The following is a 16567-nucleotide window of genomic DNA, read 5'->3' as shown; positions in this document are numbered from 1 at the left end:
GCATAGAACATATAGAGTTCCATTCATTCCCTCACATGTGTACTTAATGCCTACTGGGAACAAGGCACTGTACTAAGCAGTATGAAAGCATGACAGTTATGACTGAGGAGTTCTTACCCTCTAGGAGTTTATGATCTAGTGAGGGGGATGACATTTTTAATGACTACGTGCAGTTGGAGACAAGATGGTCAAAATGCTAAGTTGGGCCCATCTGGCCGGCTATTGTTAGGGGTCAGGCTCTTGTCTACCTAGCCTGGGAGTGGGGATTTAGGGCTACTGAGGGACACAGATGTGGTGGCTTCTCCTCCCTATAAAATGGGAGGAATGCCCTTTATCCCTTCTTTGGCATCTTAGCCTATTATGGGAAACAGTGGCTGAAAAGTTGCTAGAAATCTTCAGATGCAAGTTGCTTTAAAATGCAAAGCACTGTATATTCTTTCAAAGGACAATACATTGTCCCCTTGGTGGAAGGCCAGGTGTTTTGTTCCTTTTTGGCAATTGTAAACAGTTCACTACATCTACTTACACTGCCAATCATAAGCGTCTGGCTACTGCAGTTGCTAAGAATTTGTCTAAGGTAAAGTGGGTTTAGTATCAGCATAGGCTAGTTAGCAAAGCATCATTTGTGTCCCCATCACAGTTTATACCTGGAAGCTCAGCTAGCCATCTTGAAAAATGTGTACTTCTGTTCACAAGGGAGCCCAAGAAAGAGTCAGCAAGTAACTCTTGGATCCTTTTTCCCACAACCAAGTATAATTCAGTGTATACACCATTCTCACAGTAAAAGCAGTAACTTCATCCCAAAATACAAAGAACAGTCCAGCGTTGGTATCTTTGTCTAAGGAGATGTTGGCTGACTTTAAATCTGTGTCAGCCTAATACCTCCAAATCTGGAAACTTATTAAAAGTTCACTTCCTCTTGATCTGTAGAGCTAATTCTTGCTATAAAGATTTACCCAATTCTAGACATTTGAAATGCCCTCATGTTCTATTAATGTCTTAACATAGTGAGAGTTCTTTGACTTGTTGACTACATTTTTGTGATACCAGAATCAATCTTCTTATGTGTGCTTGTCAGTTTGATTGTCATCTCATCAGCTCCAGGTGTCTTGCAGCCAACCCTATTATTTTTGTAGGTATCTCAGAAATGTCAGAAACCTTGGAAATTTCCCCTGGGCTGCATCTCATTCCTGTGTTATATCCTCTAGTTTGATATGAGAGGGACATAAGCAGTGTTGATGGGCTCACCGATTTATAGTAATGGCCTTGTGTGGCTGGTGGTTTGAGAATTTTACCTCTGGGTTTCTTAGATCAAGGCTGTGTGTCTGCTGGCCTAGGCTTTTGTTTTTGAAAGGAGGCCAGTATTAGCTTGTTTCTCATTGGGAAAGTATGCAAATAAACAGTGATTTAGATTTTTGAAAGCAGACGGAATAATACAGACATGCATTGTCTCTGTATGGTATCAGATACCATTGTCTCTGATGGTATCAGATCTGGTGAAAATATTGATTTCAGTTGCCAGTGGCTCCATAGATGGTCTTGCAAGTCGTAGGGCCAGTATTTCTGGATTCTCACCTTTCACACATGTGAGTAGAGCACCCGTGACAAATGGGCACAATTGGTATTTTTGATTGTATCCAATTCCACACTTATGTCATGGTATGAATTTTGGCCACATTATCTAGAATATATTTGAACACCTGTCTTTCCCATTGACTCCTGGGAGATGCAGGTTGGTGGCGTTTTTTTTTAACCTACTGAATGTTCTCTGAGGGTTTCATTTGGTACCACATTAACAGAATACATTTGGAAGAATGAGAAAATGACCAGTATATACAATGCCTAATCATTTCATCTAAAGTTGCCATGCATCTTGATAAAAGTTTTCCTTTGAAATACTTTGTAGTAAATCTCTGTGTCAAAAGGCGACTCAGTGAAGGGGTGTGTGCGTGTGTGTGTGTGTGTGCACCTGTGTGCACATGCCTGCCCTTGCATTTGGGGGTGGGACCATGGGAGTAGATAGGAGAGTGAGAGAAAAAGGGAAATAAGGAGGGAGGGAAATAAAAAATTAATCTTTTTTGTACTCTGAAAGAGGGTTGTTCTAGCTTCTTGGTTATCATGAGACAAGAGGCTCATTTCTTACTGCTGATGAATTTCAATTGTAATTACAGAACCTTGGTAAGCCACATTAACTCCCAAGGGCTGAACCAAAAATATACCATCTACAAAAGCCATTTGAATTCTCTTGGGAAAAACCTAGTAGCCAAGTCTGAAAGCAATTTATGAACAGATACAAGCTGTTGCTGGGTGTCCATTCAAATTAGTTGTTCCTCCAGCAGTGCAAAGGGCCATGTTCTAAAAATGAAATGACATGGCTGGTGGCTGGGTCCGGCATGACCCACACTTGCAAGTTTCTTCTGTGTTGCAGAAGTGAACAACAACAGTTAAACTTTAAAGATCAACAGTTTTTCGATTGGGTTCCTGGAGAATAATGGTGCTTTTGTACAATTCTTGAAGTAGAGCCTACAGCCACCCCAAACAAAATAGTCTCTTTCAAGATCTTGGAAATAATGACCTCATAGGCAGATTGAACCAGCAATCCATTAATAGTTTCCTTTGTAGAGAGGTGTTTCAGGGGAGGGACCTGGCTTCGTAAATCAGCATTGTTTATAAACATAGCAGAATAGACTCCCCCTTTTTTTCTATGTCTGTGGAATAGCTGGAGATTCCTCCCACTTGGGAAGCAAATAGATTAACAGTAAGATTGCCTTACAGGGCCCTAGCCTTTCTCCACTGGTAACCTAAAAGTATACTCTGAAGCCCTTGCTTTTAAGGTGAGTTAGCGATAAGGAGTCGCCCACATTATTCCTTGGTCACAAACTCAGAATTATCTGGGACCATTAGAAAAAGATGAAGGTTGGTTGTGCCTTGTAAACGGTCACAAAGAACTGGCATAATATTAGGATAATTTGAGCAAAACAGAATCTGAAATGTCTAGGTAAACTGAGTGTTTGTTTGCTTCATGTTCCTATTGTGGAAATGGGCCAAGATTCTTCAGTTTCATTTCCATCTCTGTAAGAGATTTATCTCAGCCCTTCTTATAATCCCTTGACGAGTTGAACGGAATTAAACCAATTCCAGTTTGCTGGGCAGTAGAAAGGTGTGCCATTTAAGCTGGGTCCCTTACAGAATGCCTTTGATGTGGACAGTGGCAAGTATGTGGTATTCATATTTTTGGCAGCAATTTCTAGTCTAGTATAGGAGAGTATAGTGTGAGTTCTATATTCCAAGTAGCCCTTTTTAATCTCGACCTGAAAAGAAACAGGGCATCTACTTTTTGAGTCTCTAGCCAGAGAGAGTATTTAAGGATGAAAAAGGCCACTGTTAGCCACACCTAATTATCCACAGCAAAGGTGCCTAGTATTTTGGATTACCTGGGTGCACTAGAACCCTGAATGGCTCAGACTCCTACTTGCCTTATTATGTAAGATCAGTTTTGTATATCATTTTAAAGGGGCCATGTATGTTTCTCTGGCTTCTGTCATCTCAAGTTAAATATGTCCTCAGAAAATAGATATCATCCAGAATATGGTGGCTCTCTCTCCCCATGAGACACATTTTTCAGAAATCTGTTTTCTAGTTCTTACTTAGAATCCTCAGTTCTTTTGCAATAACTTTCAAATTTCATTATTTTTACCAAGATTCTGTACATTTGAGCTTTATTTAATAATCATCTCATATTCAGGCATTATTTTTGAACCCAGAAAGGAAAACAAACAAAACACATACAAGGCGAAAAAACTAGTGCTTTTATTCTTCATCTGGCAAATTCTTGTTCACTAGTAAGTAAAACCATGAACCTGTCTGATACAGAATACCATTGGTAAAATCAGTCTTAAACTCACTTCTCTTCTGGAGAAAGAATGAATTGAGAAGGATCAAAATGTGAAAGAGAATGTAGACCTGTTAGCACTGATTTCATATGCTAGTTAAAATATTGACCAGTAGTCTATGGATATACTTGATCCTTGACATCACAGTTTCTTTTTCATTTTACCTTGTGCTATAGTTTCACCAACTTCCCTGGTGGCTCAGTGGTAAAGAATCTGCCTGCCAAGCAGGAGACGCAAGTTTGATCCCTGGGTTGGGAAAGATCCCCTGGAGAAGGAAATGGCAACCCACTCCAATATTCTTGCCTGGGAAATCCAATGGACAGAGGAGCCTGATGGACTACAGTTCATAGGGTTGCAGAGTCAGATACAACTGAGTGATTAAACAATAAAGACAACAGTTTCACCCATATAGGAAAATGTGAGACTTACAAAGCTGGTGGTGGTAGTGACAAAACATTTACTATTGAATATTTTCACTGTCACAATTCCCCCCAAAAAACTAGAATTGGTCTTCATTCATTAAGATAATGCAAGGCATGAAAATTAGGCAAAGGAAAATAGATCTCTTGTGCAAATCAAGGTCTCACCAATCATTGTTTGTTGGCGGTCACCTGTGCAGATGGAGAAGCTATGAATTGGTACTCAGTTATTTTTGAATACTTACAGGCTCTATATATTTAAGAAAATTTTTAACAGTAAAATTTTTTAAATTTCTACTTAATGTAATATAATTTAGAATTCATTACTGAAAATAATAAACATGTAACCTCTGAAGGGCTGAAAAGAATGATAGCAGGTTTTTTTGTTGTTGTTGTTGTTGTTGTTGTTTTGCTTTACAATATTATATTGGTTTTGCCAAACGTTGACATGAATCCGCCATGGGTGTACATGTGTTCCCCATCCTGAACCCCCTCTCATTAGATATGTTATTGGAATAAAGTGATATGCTGAGTTGTGTTTGGAGAGCTCTTTTACTGCTAATTAGTGTCAGTTAATACTTGATGAAATTACAAAGATTTTGTTGCAGTAGGATTTGATTTTCCTTTTATTGGAAGTAGAGATTCACTTGGTAGGTACTCTTTTTAAAAACTGAGGTATAGTTGATTTACAATGTTGCATGTATTGCTGCTGTACAACAAAGTGATTTAGCTATATATATATATATATATATGAATAATATATATATATATCATGCATTACTTTTCATTATGGTTTGCCACAGGATCTTGAATAGAGTTCACTTGTTTTTATCCATTCTGTACACATTAGTTTTCATCTGCTAACCTCAAACTCCCACTCCATCCCTCCCCCAACCTGTTTCCCCTGAAAGGTACTTGTAACACCTGCCTTGGAATGGCAAGTGTCAGGGCCCTAATGGAAAGACTTGAACTAGAGTGGGAAGACAGCCAGGAACCACAACATTTCCTTGAGTTTGTGCTTTTCCAGTTCACGTAACTCTTCAGTGGGGTGAAACCCAAATGTGTTCAGCTCTCAGCACAAAATACTAGAGAATAATGAAATTAAGAGCAGATTAGTTGCTAAGACCCAAACTGGTTCTTACGAGCCTGTCACCCCTGTCAACTCCCTTGTTCCCTCTTCCAGGACATAAAATATGACAAGGAATAGGGTTATGGTGTCTCCTCAGGAAACAGGCCTCTCCTTAGAGTTCCTCTTTGCTCCTGGTGACACTTATCTCTGTGTTATCATCTACTCTGTTACTTGAAGATGGAGCAGTGCTTCTAGCAGTCTACCCCAACTCTGCTGAAACTACCTGGTTTTCTAGAGTGTTTCTCAGTTCTTCCACATAAAGCAATAGAATGTGTTTTGTTCATCAAGTACACACAGGTAAGAATCAGATGCCGAAGGCATCCCAGTATCAAAGTGACTAACATGATTGTTGTGGGCGTCAAAAATCAATAACCAGGCCTATGTCAATTCTAGACTCCAAGGAGGTGGTGCTACCTGACCAAAATGATCATTGTTGTTCAGTAACTCAGTCCTGCCTGACTCTTTGCAACCCCATGGACTGCAGCACTCCAGGCTTCCCTGTTCGTCACCAGCTCCCAGAGCTTGCTCAAACTCATGTTCATTGAGTCGGTGATGCCATCCAACCATCTCATCCTCTGTCACCCTTTCTGCTCCTGTGCCCAATTTTGCTCACAAAGAGGAAAGATTGTAAATTGTGCATTAAAAGACTGTGTGTGGGCAGCAGAAAATAAAGTGTCTTTGGGAGAAAGCGTCTTAGGTATTTGTATCTACATGTTGAAAAAACTCACCTTTGCTTTCCTCTTTAGGAAATTGCATCATTGGGCCTTAGGGAGACAGCTCCCTTCCCTCTAGAAAAGGAACCCCTCAGGAAGGTTATTGTCAAACCTGAGATAGCATGATACCAATGCTTCTGTTTCTAAGATGTTAGACCTCCTGTATATACCAGATTGTTTTTCAGACCTCTCTGAACTCCTGTTTTCTCCTCCTCTTCTTTAGGAGCTGTGCAATCAGTTATAACTGAAAATGTCTGACGGTCTGGATAATGAAGAGAAACCCCCAGCTCCCCCACTGAGGATGAACAGTAACAACCGGGATTCTTCGGCACTCAACCACAGCTCCAAACCACTTCCTATGGCCCCTGAAGAGAAGAATAAGAAAGCCAGGCTTCGCTCTATCTTCCCAGGAGGAGGGGATAAAAGTAAAGTATCAGTGGCTGGGTGTTGAAAAGGGGCTAGTTTATTCTTTCATTGTCGCTTTCTTTCTCAAGTCATTTCTTAAGCATGGCTGTTCAGGGCCTGCCTGACTTTTGCATATCCATCTTCAGAGGTTGCATTTTGTCAGAGGATGATGTTTGATTGACTTACTGTAGGTTTACAGAAAATACACTTAAATGCTGTGTTTGCCTTTCACATAACATCAAATTCAGCAGTAAGCCATGGGAAATCATAGCTAGAAGACTGTTTTACAGATATGAATAGTGCCTTTCTTTCTGATAAAATTTAAAGGAGAATTTATAGTAATCCCTTCCTAACTACAAGTTGTCCTTATTAGGAATTTGAGTATTGGTGGATTTACTTCTGTATACCATTTTGACAACCATGAAAATGTTGAATTGAGCATACCTAAGTCAGTCCAAGTGCCACATTATTGTCTGTCTGACTATATCACAAAGTGTGAAGAAATTTCTGAGTCATTTGTTTCCTCTACCATTCTTCTGCCAGTCATCCCCTACACAGTCAGCCTATTTTGCATTAAGTATCACAACAGTATATTATCATTTATCCTTGGGCCTCAAATATCATATGCTGACACTTTGTGCATTAGGGAATATAAAATCCCTCATAAGTAATTGTCAGGTTGCATTAATTAGGATAAAGCCTAAACATGGCTTCTGTAAATGTGACTATTGTGGCAGAAGAGAGTGAAACCAGGTACAAGGACTCTAGCACCAGAGAAAGTCGCTAAAGGGCAAGAAGAGTAATATCTCTTGAAGAGAAAAGGGACACTCTTAAGCTTCTTAAAGGTAAAACAGATAGCTTTATAGGTAGCTTATATTATATTAATGAATTTCCATAAGGAAAGCTGAAACTCTTATTGAGGCCAAGATTGCCTCCTATATACCTATGGCATGTAATAAATGCTTTATCCCTTGTGACACAAGGATGGAAAAGACAGAAATGTTGTTAAACCTCTGGATTGAAAACAAACAAAGGAATAAGAAAACACTTCCCTGGTGGCTCAGATGGTAAAGACTCTCCCCACCAATGCAGGAGACCCAGGTTTGATCCCTGAGTCAGGAAGATCCTCTGGAGAAGGGAATGGCTACCCACTCCAGTATTCTTGCTGGAGAATTCCATGGACAGAGGAGCCTGGCAGACTACAGTCAGACATGACTTGAGTGACTAACACTTTCACTTTTCCATGAAAGGGATCTCCCATCATATGAGAGGAATTTTTGAAGACATGTTTTCAGACACCAAAGTGGATCTTGGGGGAAAAAAAAAAACAAAATACCCTGCCAAGAGCAATGGATGGTTTGAGAAATGCATGGTGCACCTGGAAATGCATGCACGACCTAGAAACTGAATCCTAGGTGACAGTGGTGCTAAAGAAAGAACCACTAGATCCTGCAGCTCCCGTGGTGTATCTGCCACAACTGTAGAAAGCAGCTGAAGAGTAGAGTCATGTGTGTGCACAAATCTTTGGCGCTGTTGAGACCACCATGCTTTGGAAGCCCTTAAACAATCCTGTTTGCCCTTCTGAAGAGCATGAGCCAACTGATGCTGACATGAGGCCAGCCAAAACAGAGAGGCTGGTGTTTCTGTTTTGTGCCAATACTTCAGGTGACCTCACAGTGAAACCATTACTGGTGTGCAGAAAACTAGGCCCATATCCTCTCAGAGGAAACAACTAAGCTAAGTTTCCAGCATACCAGCATGCAAATAGAAAAGCCTGATGACTCCCTCTCTCCTTAAGGAATGGGTTTAACAGTGCTTTCTTGCAGAAGCTCAAGACTACTCTAAAGAAATCTTGAATTCAAGGTCGTATTGATTCCTGCTTGTCCTTTTGGTTCCTCAGATGCATTGGCAAATGTGCATCCTCAGTTTAAGATTGTCTTTATAAGCAGTGGCATGATTCAGGTCCTGGAACCCTTAGACAGTGTTTAGTCTGACCTTTAAGGAGACTTATGCCAAGCTAATGTATAACTTTGTTGTTCAGGATCTTACAAAGGCACCTCTGTCTAAAGATCCTAGTGCATGAAATTCCTACACCATCACTCATGCTGTATTCTTCATAAAAGAGGCATTAGATAGTTTAACATTAATGTGCCATGGGAGATTACTGGGCATATACCCAGAGAAAACCATAATCGAAAAAGACACATGTACCCCAGTGTTCATAGCAGCACTATTTACAACAGCTAGAACATGGAAGCAACCTAGGTGTCCATCAACAAATGAACGGATAAAGAAGATGTGGTACATACACACAATGGAAGATTGCTCGGCCATAAAAAAGAACAGATTTTAGTTCTAGTGAGATGGATGAACCTAGAACCTGTTATACAGAGTGAAGAAAGTCAGAAAGAGAAAAACAAATATCACATGTTAATGCATATATATGAAATCTAGAAAAATGGTATTGATGAACCTATTTACAAGGATGGAATGGAGATGCAGACATAGCGAATAGACTTGTGGACACAGTCGGGAAAGGAAAGAGTGGGGCAAATGGAGAAAGCAGCATCAACGTTTATACATTATCATGTGTAAAATAGATAGCTGGTGAGAAGTTGCTGTATAACATAGGGGGCCCAGCCTAGGCTCCAAGCAGCAGCCCAGCCCTGCTCTGTGATCACCTGGAGGGGTGAAGTAAGAATAAGTATGTATTCTTCATAAAAGAGGCATTAGATATTAATGTTAAACTAATTTCCCCCATTAATGTTGGGGGAAGGGGAGAGATGCTCAAGAGGGAGGTGATACATGGCTGATTTGCATTGTTGTACAGCAGAAACCAGCACAAAATTGTAAAGCAATTTTCTTCTAGAATGGGGAACACGTGTATACCTGTGGCAGATTCATGTTGATGTATGGCAAAACCAATACAATATTGTAAAGTAATTAACCTCCAATTAAAATAAATAAATTTATATTAAAAAAATATGTTCCTATGGGGAAAAAAATATGACATGGGAGAAAATTGGACTAGAGATAGAGAAGTGTCTTTCAGTGATTTCTCCTAAAGACCTTAAGAATATTGGAACAAGAAGCTGTGGGTGAGGATGAACATTTGGCACAGGAGCAATCATTGGCTGAAGTTGAGTCTGAACCTACTGATGCTGATTTAAGTGATATGCTGGGCTAGAAGATGACTCAGGAAGCTTGCGGGACCCCAGAGGTGATTATCGTAAGTGATGATGAAGATAATTAGGAAGCTATAATACTGGAGAAAAACACAATTATAAGCAACAAGAGAAAAAATTTTAGAACAAGATTAAAACCTCCCCCAAGAAAGTAATGAAAAAAAATATGTGTACCTTTACACATCAAAGCTTACCTGTTCAGAGCTTGAGTGATTTAGCTGAATTCTTTAAGAGGTGCTATGATGCCTTCTAAAAAAATCACTTTGCACAGAAACCATCTTCAGCAGAGCTTAAATCATCAGGTGGTACCATTTAATATGATTCCTGGACAGCTGATAAACTGCCTTTGTACAAGGCTTGAGTGATTTAACTGAATTTATGAAGAGGTGGAGTCTTTTTTTTACAACACCATGTTCAGAAGAAAGCAACCTCGGAAGAGCCTAAATCATTAAGTAGTGTCATTTAAATATCTGTGTCAGACAGCAAATAAGCTGCCTTCAGACAGTCTTTATTGCAGCATTATTTACAACAGCTAGAACATGGAAGCAACCTAGATGTCCATCAATGAATGGATAAAGAAGATGTGGTACATTTACACAATGGAATATTACTTGGCCATAGAAAGAATGAATTTTAGTTCTTTTGAGCTAAAGATTTGCACTCTATGCAGACATGCTATGGTGTCTTCAGAAAAAGACTTGCGAAGACAGAAAGTATCTTGAAGAGCCAAAGTTGTTAAGTCATGCCACCGAAATTCACTTGCTTGTTAGGGCTAAAGCCCCAATCAAGTTGTTTTAATCCCAGGATCAGACTTAGATGAAGATGCTGAGAGCACGAAGATCCATAATTTGAACTAACAGTCCACCTCTGTTTGTTGCTTCACCATCACCCCAAATTTCCATTGCCATGAGTGGGTACATCCTAATCACCTCTGGAAACCATTTCAGGCTCTAAATGGAAACTATACAAGCCTATCACTTTTAACTAATTCAAGCTATGTAAATTTTCATTATTCTGTTTATGAAATGTACTGTTATTATTTTGTTTTACTGCATAAAAAATATTTATGAGGACTTTCAAACATTCACATGTGACCTCAGTTCCCCCTGGTTTTTTTTAACCACAAAAAATTATCATTTCCTCAGTGGAACTCTCCTATCTAGGTGAGGGTTATTGAAGAACTTGACCCTCATAGGTAAGGAGGGGTTGCTGTTTATATGTTTCTGCCTGTGAGTGATGACTTGGGTTATACCACAGTCAGTCTCCAATGAAGGAAAAGAGCACTGTACTTGGGGTCTGGAGACTTAGGGTCAAGGCCAGCTCTGCCACTGATTATGGTGACTTTGGGCTAATCACTTCGTTTTTTTGATCCTCAGTTTCATCACCTGTTAAATGACGATAATAAGACATGGCCTACCTAGCAAAATATTTTTTATAATCAAATGTAATTCTCAATATCAGAGTGCTATTAAAAGTAAAATTTTAAAGTCCTAAGTAATTTTGAGGTGTTATTATATCTGTATCATTCTGGAACTTTACAAACAACTAAAAAACTAGGTTTTAGAATTCTTGTTTCTTGTTTTAAGTAACTTTGTCCATAACTAGAATTTATATGTCAGTTAATAGGAATTTTTTTTAAGTTAAAATCAACCCAAAATTTCACAAACCAAAGATAACTAACTGGGTTGGTATTTTTCCTCCCAGTTCTTCTCATCGTATGGAAATGGTCATCATTAATAAAAACTTGGAAAATAAAGACAAACATGTAGAAAAGATAAAAACCACTCATATCCACAAATCTCAGAAACAATATTAACATTTAGTGGCTTGCTTTCCATACTTTTTAATGACTATATATATATATATATATATATATGTAGTTTTTATATAGTTAAAATCATAATATATAGTTTTATACCAGCTTTTTCACTCAATATTTTATCATGAACATTTTCCCCTATGTTTAAAAATTTTTTCATAAATACAGTTTTTGATGGTGTAGAATATTTCATCATATAGTAGCATCATGGTTTATTTAACCCTTTATTTTGTTGGTTATTTGGGATCCTATCCAAATTTTTGTCACAAATAATATCACATTGTCTATTTCTTGAGTTAAATGAAAATACTTGCTTTGGTGACAGCAGAGGTTTCTGTTTGTTTGTTTTAAGGAATCTCTTTCGTTGCTACATTTCATTGACCGAATGGAACTTCAAAAGACAGGTAGAAGAAAAATAAGCAGTAAATATAATTTCCAGGTTGAGGATCTCTCTTTGTTGGAGATCTTTCCAAGAGCTGAATCTTAGTTTTAGAGCAAAGTAAGAGGGACAGTTGGCCACCATATTATGATGCTTCACCATAGAAAAGTTTTAGAATTTAGACCAGGAAAAGGATATCCTGAACACGAGGTTCATTTTTCTTTTATGGACCCTGTGAAGTGTGAGATTAGGTTTCTCTTTTGTTGGCTGCTTGAAAATTTAGTGCCAGATGTGTGGCCCATGCCTGGCACCTGTAATGGGCCTCTATGGTGTGTATGCACTTGGTATAGCTTTCCTCCAGGCTTCATTTTATGAGCTTATCTTTGTTTTGTTTTCCTTTCACTTGATTGACTTTGAATTTCTGCTATCATACTGTATTTTGTGTATTCTTTTTTTTTTTTGGTTTTCAAAATTTATTGTACATCAGAGTCACTCTGGAGAGCTTGTTCAGACACAGCCTGCTGGTGCCACCTCTCAGAATTTCAGGTTTATTTGATCTGGCTTGAGGCCCAAGAATTTGGATTTCTAACAAGTTTCCAGGTGATGTAGATATTGCCAGTCCAGGGGCCACGCTTGGAGACCCACTACTCCAGGCATGAATTCCTTGAAATCTGGAAACAAAGGAAGACCTCTTTGCTTTCATTTCCCTTTACCTAAAATATCTTTGGCTGGTTTCTCAAATGGATTAAAAAAAAAAAAAACTATTCAGATTTGACTGAAAAAGGAAAGAGAAAACTAAGAATATTGATGGGAGGAGCCTTAAAATCCATAACAATTGTGCCTTTTCTTTCCAGGGGCTTAGCATCCGGGTAACAACAAGGGCCACTCCAGTTTCTAAGTGAAAGTAGCCAGGGGCACTTTTCCTTGTTACCTTTCTTTTTTTTTAATTTTTTAAAAATTTTAATTGGAGGCTAATTACTTTACAATATTGCAGTGGTTTTTGTCATACATTCACATGAATCAGCCATGGGTGTACATGTGTTCTCTATTCTGACCCCCCACACACACGTCCTTCCCCATCCCATCCCTTTCTTGTAAACCACCTTATATCCATTACGAAACATGGTGGAGAATAAATACATGGATGAATAAATCCATAAAAAATACATGAATAAATAAAACAATAAGGCAAAGGCAATGAGACAAGTGAATCAGCCAGGATTCTGAAAATGGCATAGTTCCTCTTAAAAAAAGAACTTGTGGGAAAGAGGCAGGTGAGGCTGCCTTTGGAAGGGACAGTCCCGTGTGACGTCTGTGTCATCTGAAGCGTGCTTATGCGTCTCATGTCTTGTGCTGCACTAGAGCTTTAGGTGTCTTTCGGGGGGTAGGCAGTGCTGTGTGAAGAGCTGTGTCTGTAGGGAGCACAGTTCCTGTGCATTTTGTTTGTGAGAAATCCAGAGATTCGGGAGCTAGTGAGCCCTGCAGATGGAAGTAAAGGCCCCTACTTCCTGGAAGCAGGCAAGGAGATAGTTGGATAAAGCAAATCAGGATGAATAGAAAGTCATCTAAGATTAACTTATTAGTTCCTAGTGTCAAGCCTGTGTCAGGCACATTACATGTATTGAGTCTTTCAATTCTTATAACCACTCTGTATTAACCCCGTTTTACAGGTGAGGCCATTTAAGCTCAAAGCATTTAAGTAGACAGCCTAGGGTCACACAGCAGATGCCAGAAGCCAGAAATCTCCTGGGTCTTTCTGACTCCAAACCTTCTGCTTGTACTACTCTATCACACTCTCCTTTTTATTGCCACTCAGAAGGAAAGAAAACTTTTTTTTTTCATGTTTTTTGGAAAGAAATGATGGTGAGAAAATATTGTTGACCAGAGAGATGTGCTAACAATTTGATTTGGGTGTTTGATGAGTTAGATTCTCATCCATTGTGTGTCTACTGGCTTACATATTGCTTACTTTAAAAGGTTGAGGTTCTAAATTGAGTATGTTCGTATATGTGAAAACTTTTTTAAAAATTTGATTGAAAAAGTTCTTAAAGTGCCATATAGTTGTGTTATTGTATATCATATACATTATTGTTCTAATTCCTAGAGTATGTTGTCTTCTATCTATACTACACAGCAGGAAGCATTACTGTTTAACATTAAAAATTCAGTTATCCTTTATGGTCTTGTTATTCACATGTTTTGGTCAATATACATTATTAACTTTAATTGCTCACAATAAAAAATTCTTAGTGTGCTAACTAGACTGAACAGTATGCCATCTTTCTTCAGTGATGCTGAAGACCCTTTGGGATTTTGCAGCAGCTCAAGGTTATTTTCTTTGCGTTAACAATGAATGGGAGTCTCAATTCATTGAGGATTCTCTTAGCAGAAAGCCAGATGTCAGAGACGACTACATCCTGGATAGTGTTTACAATCCCTCTTGGTTCTTCAAATGTAGACCATACAGCTCAGCAAAGAGTACTCTTTGGAGGTCATTGCTCTGCCCTTTGGGGAGTCTGAAGGACATAGCATCTTGCTTGTCCTCCAGGGTCAGTGCTCTGCCCCAGGGCAAGAGCCTCCTATATTACCCCTTTACTCGTAGAAGTCCACTGTGTTTGAAATGGGAAAATGGTGGGGTAAGGATGCACTCTGTACTAGAGCCTTTGCTTCTATTTCAAGGCCAGTAAACAGGGAAGTTGAACACAAATATGGTATCCCACTAGAGACAGCAGACAAATGCAAAAAAAAAAAAAATAGTATGGAATGCAGGATTGGGAGATAAGTAGAAAAAATGAAAGAAGCAATGGGGAGAAATTAAGAGAGGAATGAGGGGGAGAATTATGAGAGTTATGAGAATTATGAGGAATTAAGAGAGTGTATGGGGGGAGATTAAGAGATGCAGAAGATATAGGAAATGGAGGAGAAGAGAGGAAGGCAGAAGAGAGATACATCAAACATTAACATGAAGGGTTGCAAGGAGACTAAAATTGACACCAGCTAAGGGATATGAAGTTGTTTTCCTCCTTAAAACAAATGAGGCCTCCCCGACTCCTTCAAACTTATTTGTGCCCTATATAATTATCCATGTGAATGGAAGTGTATGGTTGAGGGCATTGCCTCATATTTCCTTTTTTTTTTTTTCCCCAACATTTTCCATTGAAATTGTTGCATGTGTGAATTGGGTATAAATGAGAGTGAAACTAGTGTGTGTTGCCTTGGAAGAAGATGGGTAAGAGTTAGGTTCCTGATAATTTGCCAGAATGATCACTTTTACTGAAAGTTTTTGAAGATGATACCACTGAAGTTGACGGCTGTCTGTATGTGAGTGGGGGTCACCAGAGGGGCTCACATGGGACCATCATTTCCTTTTCCCTATCATCCTCATGGAACATGCCACTTTTGAATTGGGCTTATAGCTACTCTTGCAGAATCAGGTACCACTTTGAGTTTTTATCTATGCATTAAAGGCTGCCAATTTATAGAGAACATATATTGTTTTTCATAGCCACTGAAGAGCTGATGGGGGAAATGTACTTACTATTTCACCAGAGGGAATGTAACTAGCCATAAATTCCAGATATGCCGATTAAGTTTTATCAATTACTAAGGGTGAAATTTTCTAGGTTCTTTATTGGAGGATGGAGTCTCATGGCTTTAGCACATTCTACCTGAAGACAGGAGAATGAACCTTCCCCCATGAGCCTTCCCAACTACTGGGGTTTGCTAATATAACAAAAGACATAAGAGCAGTGATTGTTTATGATAGCCCAGTTTAATCTCCTTTCTTGGTAGTTATGTTTGAAAGGTCGTCATTCCCTAGATGGGAAGTGCTGGGTTTAGATGGTGACATGATTCCTTAATTCTCCAGCAAAAACAGTCACCCTGTTAATATGTATGTATATTCCTAGTGAGATGATATCTTTTGGATGGCAGTTGTAGGGTTATTATAGTATTTGATGAACTTTCATATCAATCACCTCCTTCAAACCTATGATGAAGGCAAGGTTTATCCATTTTACAAAGGAAGGCAGAAGTTTAGAGAGGTTAACTGACTTTTACAAAGCTTCCCCACTACCAGTTACAAAGTGAGGCTGGCCTAGAATTTAGATCCCCGACTCCTGGTTCAGTGATTGACTATGATACTGCTTGTCATAAAAAGAGAGTCACCTAATGTGTTTTGAAAATAGGTTTGGGGCCAGTGAAATATCAAAAATGGAATTTTTATGGAAGCAAGTAAAACCTAAGAGAATCTAATCTATTTTCTCACTCAACAGTTACAACGGTAGTCATGTCTTTTTACAAGTTACTCCTCCTGAAGGCATAACTTGCTAGCAGAAGGAAACAGCCTTTGTTTAAAAAAAAAATTGTTAATTATTTTTCCTTGATTCCTGTGTTATATTTTTCCATCCTTTAACTCTTGATTACAAAAATATCTGATACTTTATAATTAAAATATTAAAGAACTAGATAGAGTCACCTGTCTGTCATTCCTCCCTTTAGATTCATTCATAATCCAGTGTTTAAGGGTTTGGGCCCTTTCCCTCACTTACTAAACATTAGTTTCCTTTTCTGCTCAATCAGTGTGTATTTTGCTCAGGATGCTAGGTTTAAGCCAGAAATATATC

At 38.8% G+C, this 16567-nt stretch overlaps 1 protein-coding gene across 10 annotated transcripts in view; it reads left to right on the top strand.

Annotated features, from left to right (window-relative positions):
- PAK3 (p21 (RAC1) activated kinase 3) overlaps window positions 1-16567 on the top strand; it is a 306671-nt gene that overhangs the window by 201163 nt on the left and 88941 nt on the right. For all 10 annotated transcript variants that reach the window (XM_060408440.1, XM_027963550.3, XM_060408439.1 and 7 more), the window contains one exon: window positions 6378-6579. In XM_060408440.1, the coding sequence (XP_060264423.1) occupies window positions 6405-6579 (175 nt within the window). In that variant the 5' untranslated portion in view covers window positions 6378-6404. The remainder of the gene's footprint in view (window positions 1-6377; window positions 6580-16567) is intronic.

This window comes from Ovis aries, chromosome X, assembly GCF_016772045.2.
Source record: "Ovis aries strain OAR_USU_Benz2616 breed Rambouillet chromosome X, ARS-UI_Ramb_v3.0, whole genome shotgun sequence".
Lineage (NCBI taxonomy): Eukaryota > Metazoa > Chordata > Mammalia > Artiodactyla > Bovidae > Ovis > Ovis aries.
This window is presented reverse-complemented; position numbering and strand designations above follow the sequence as displayed.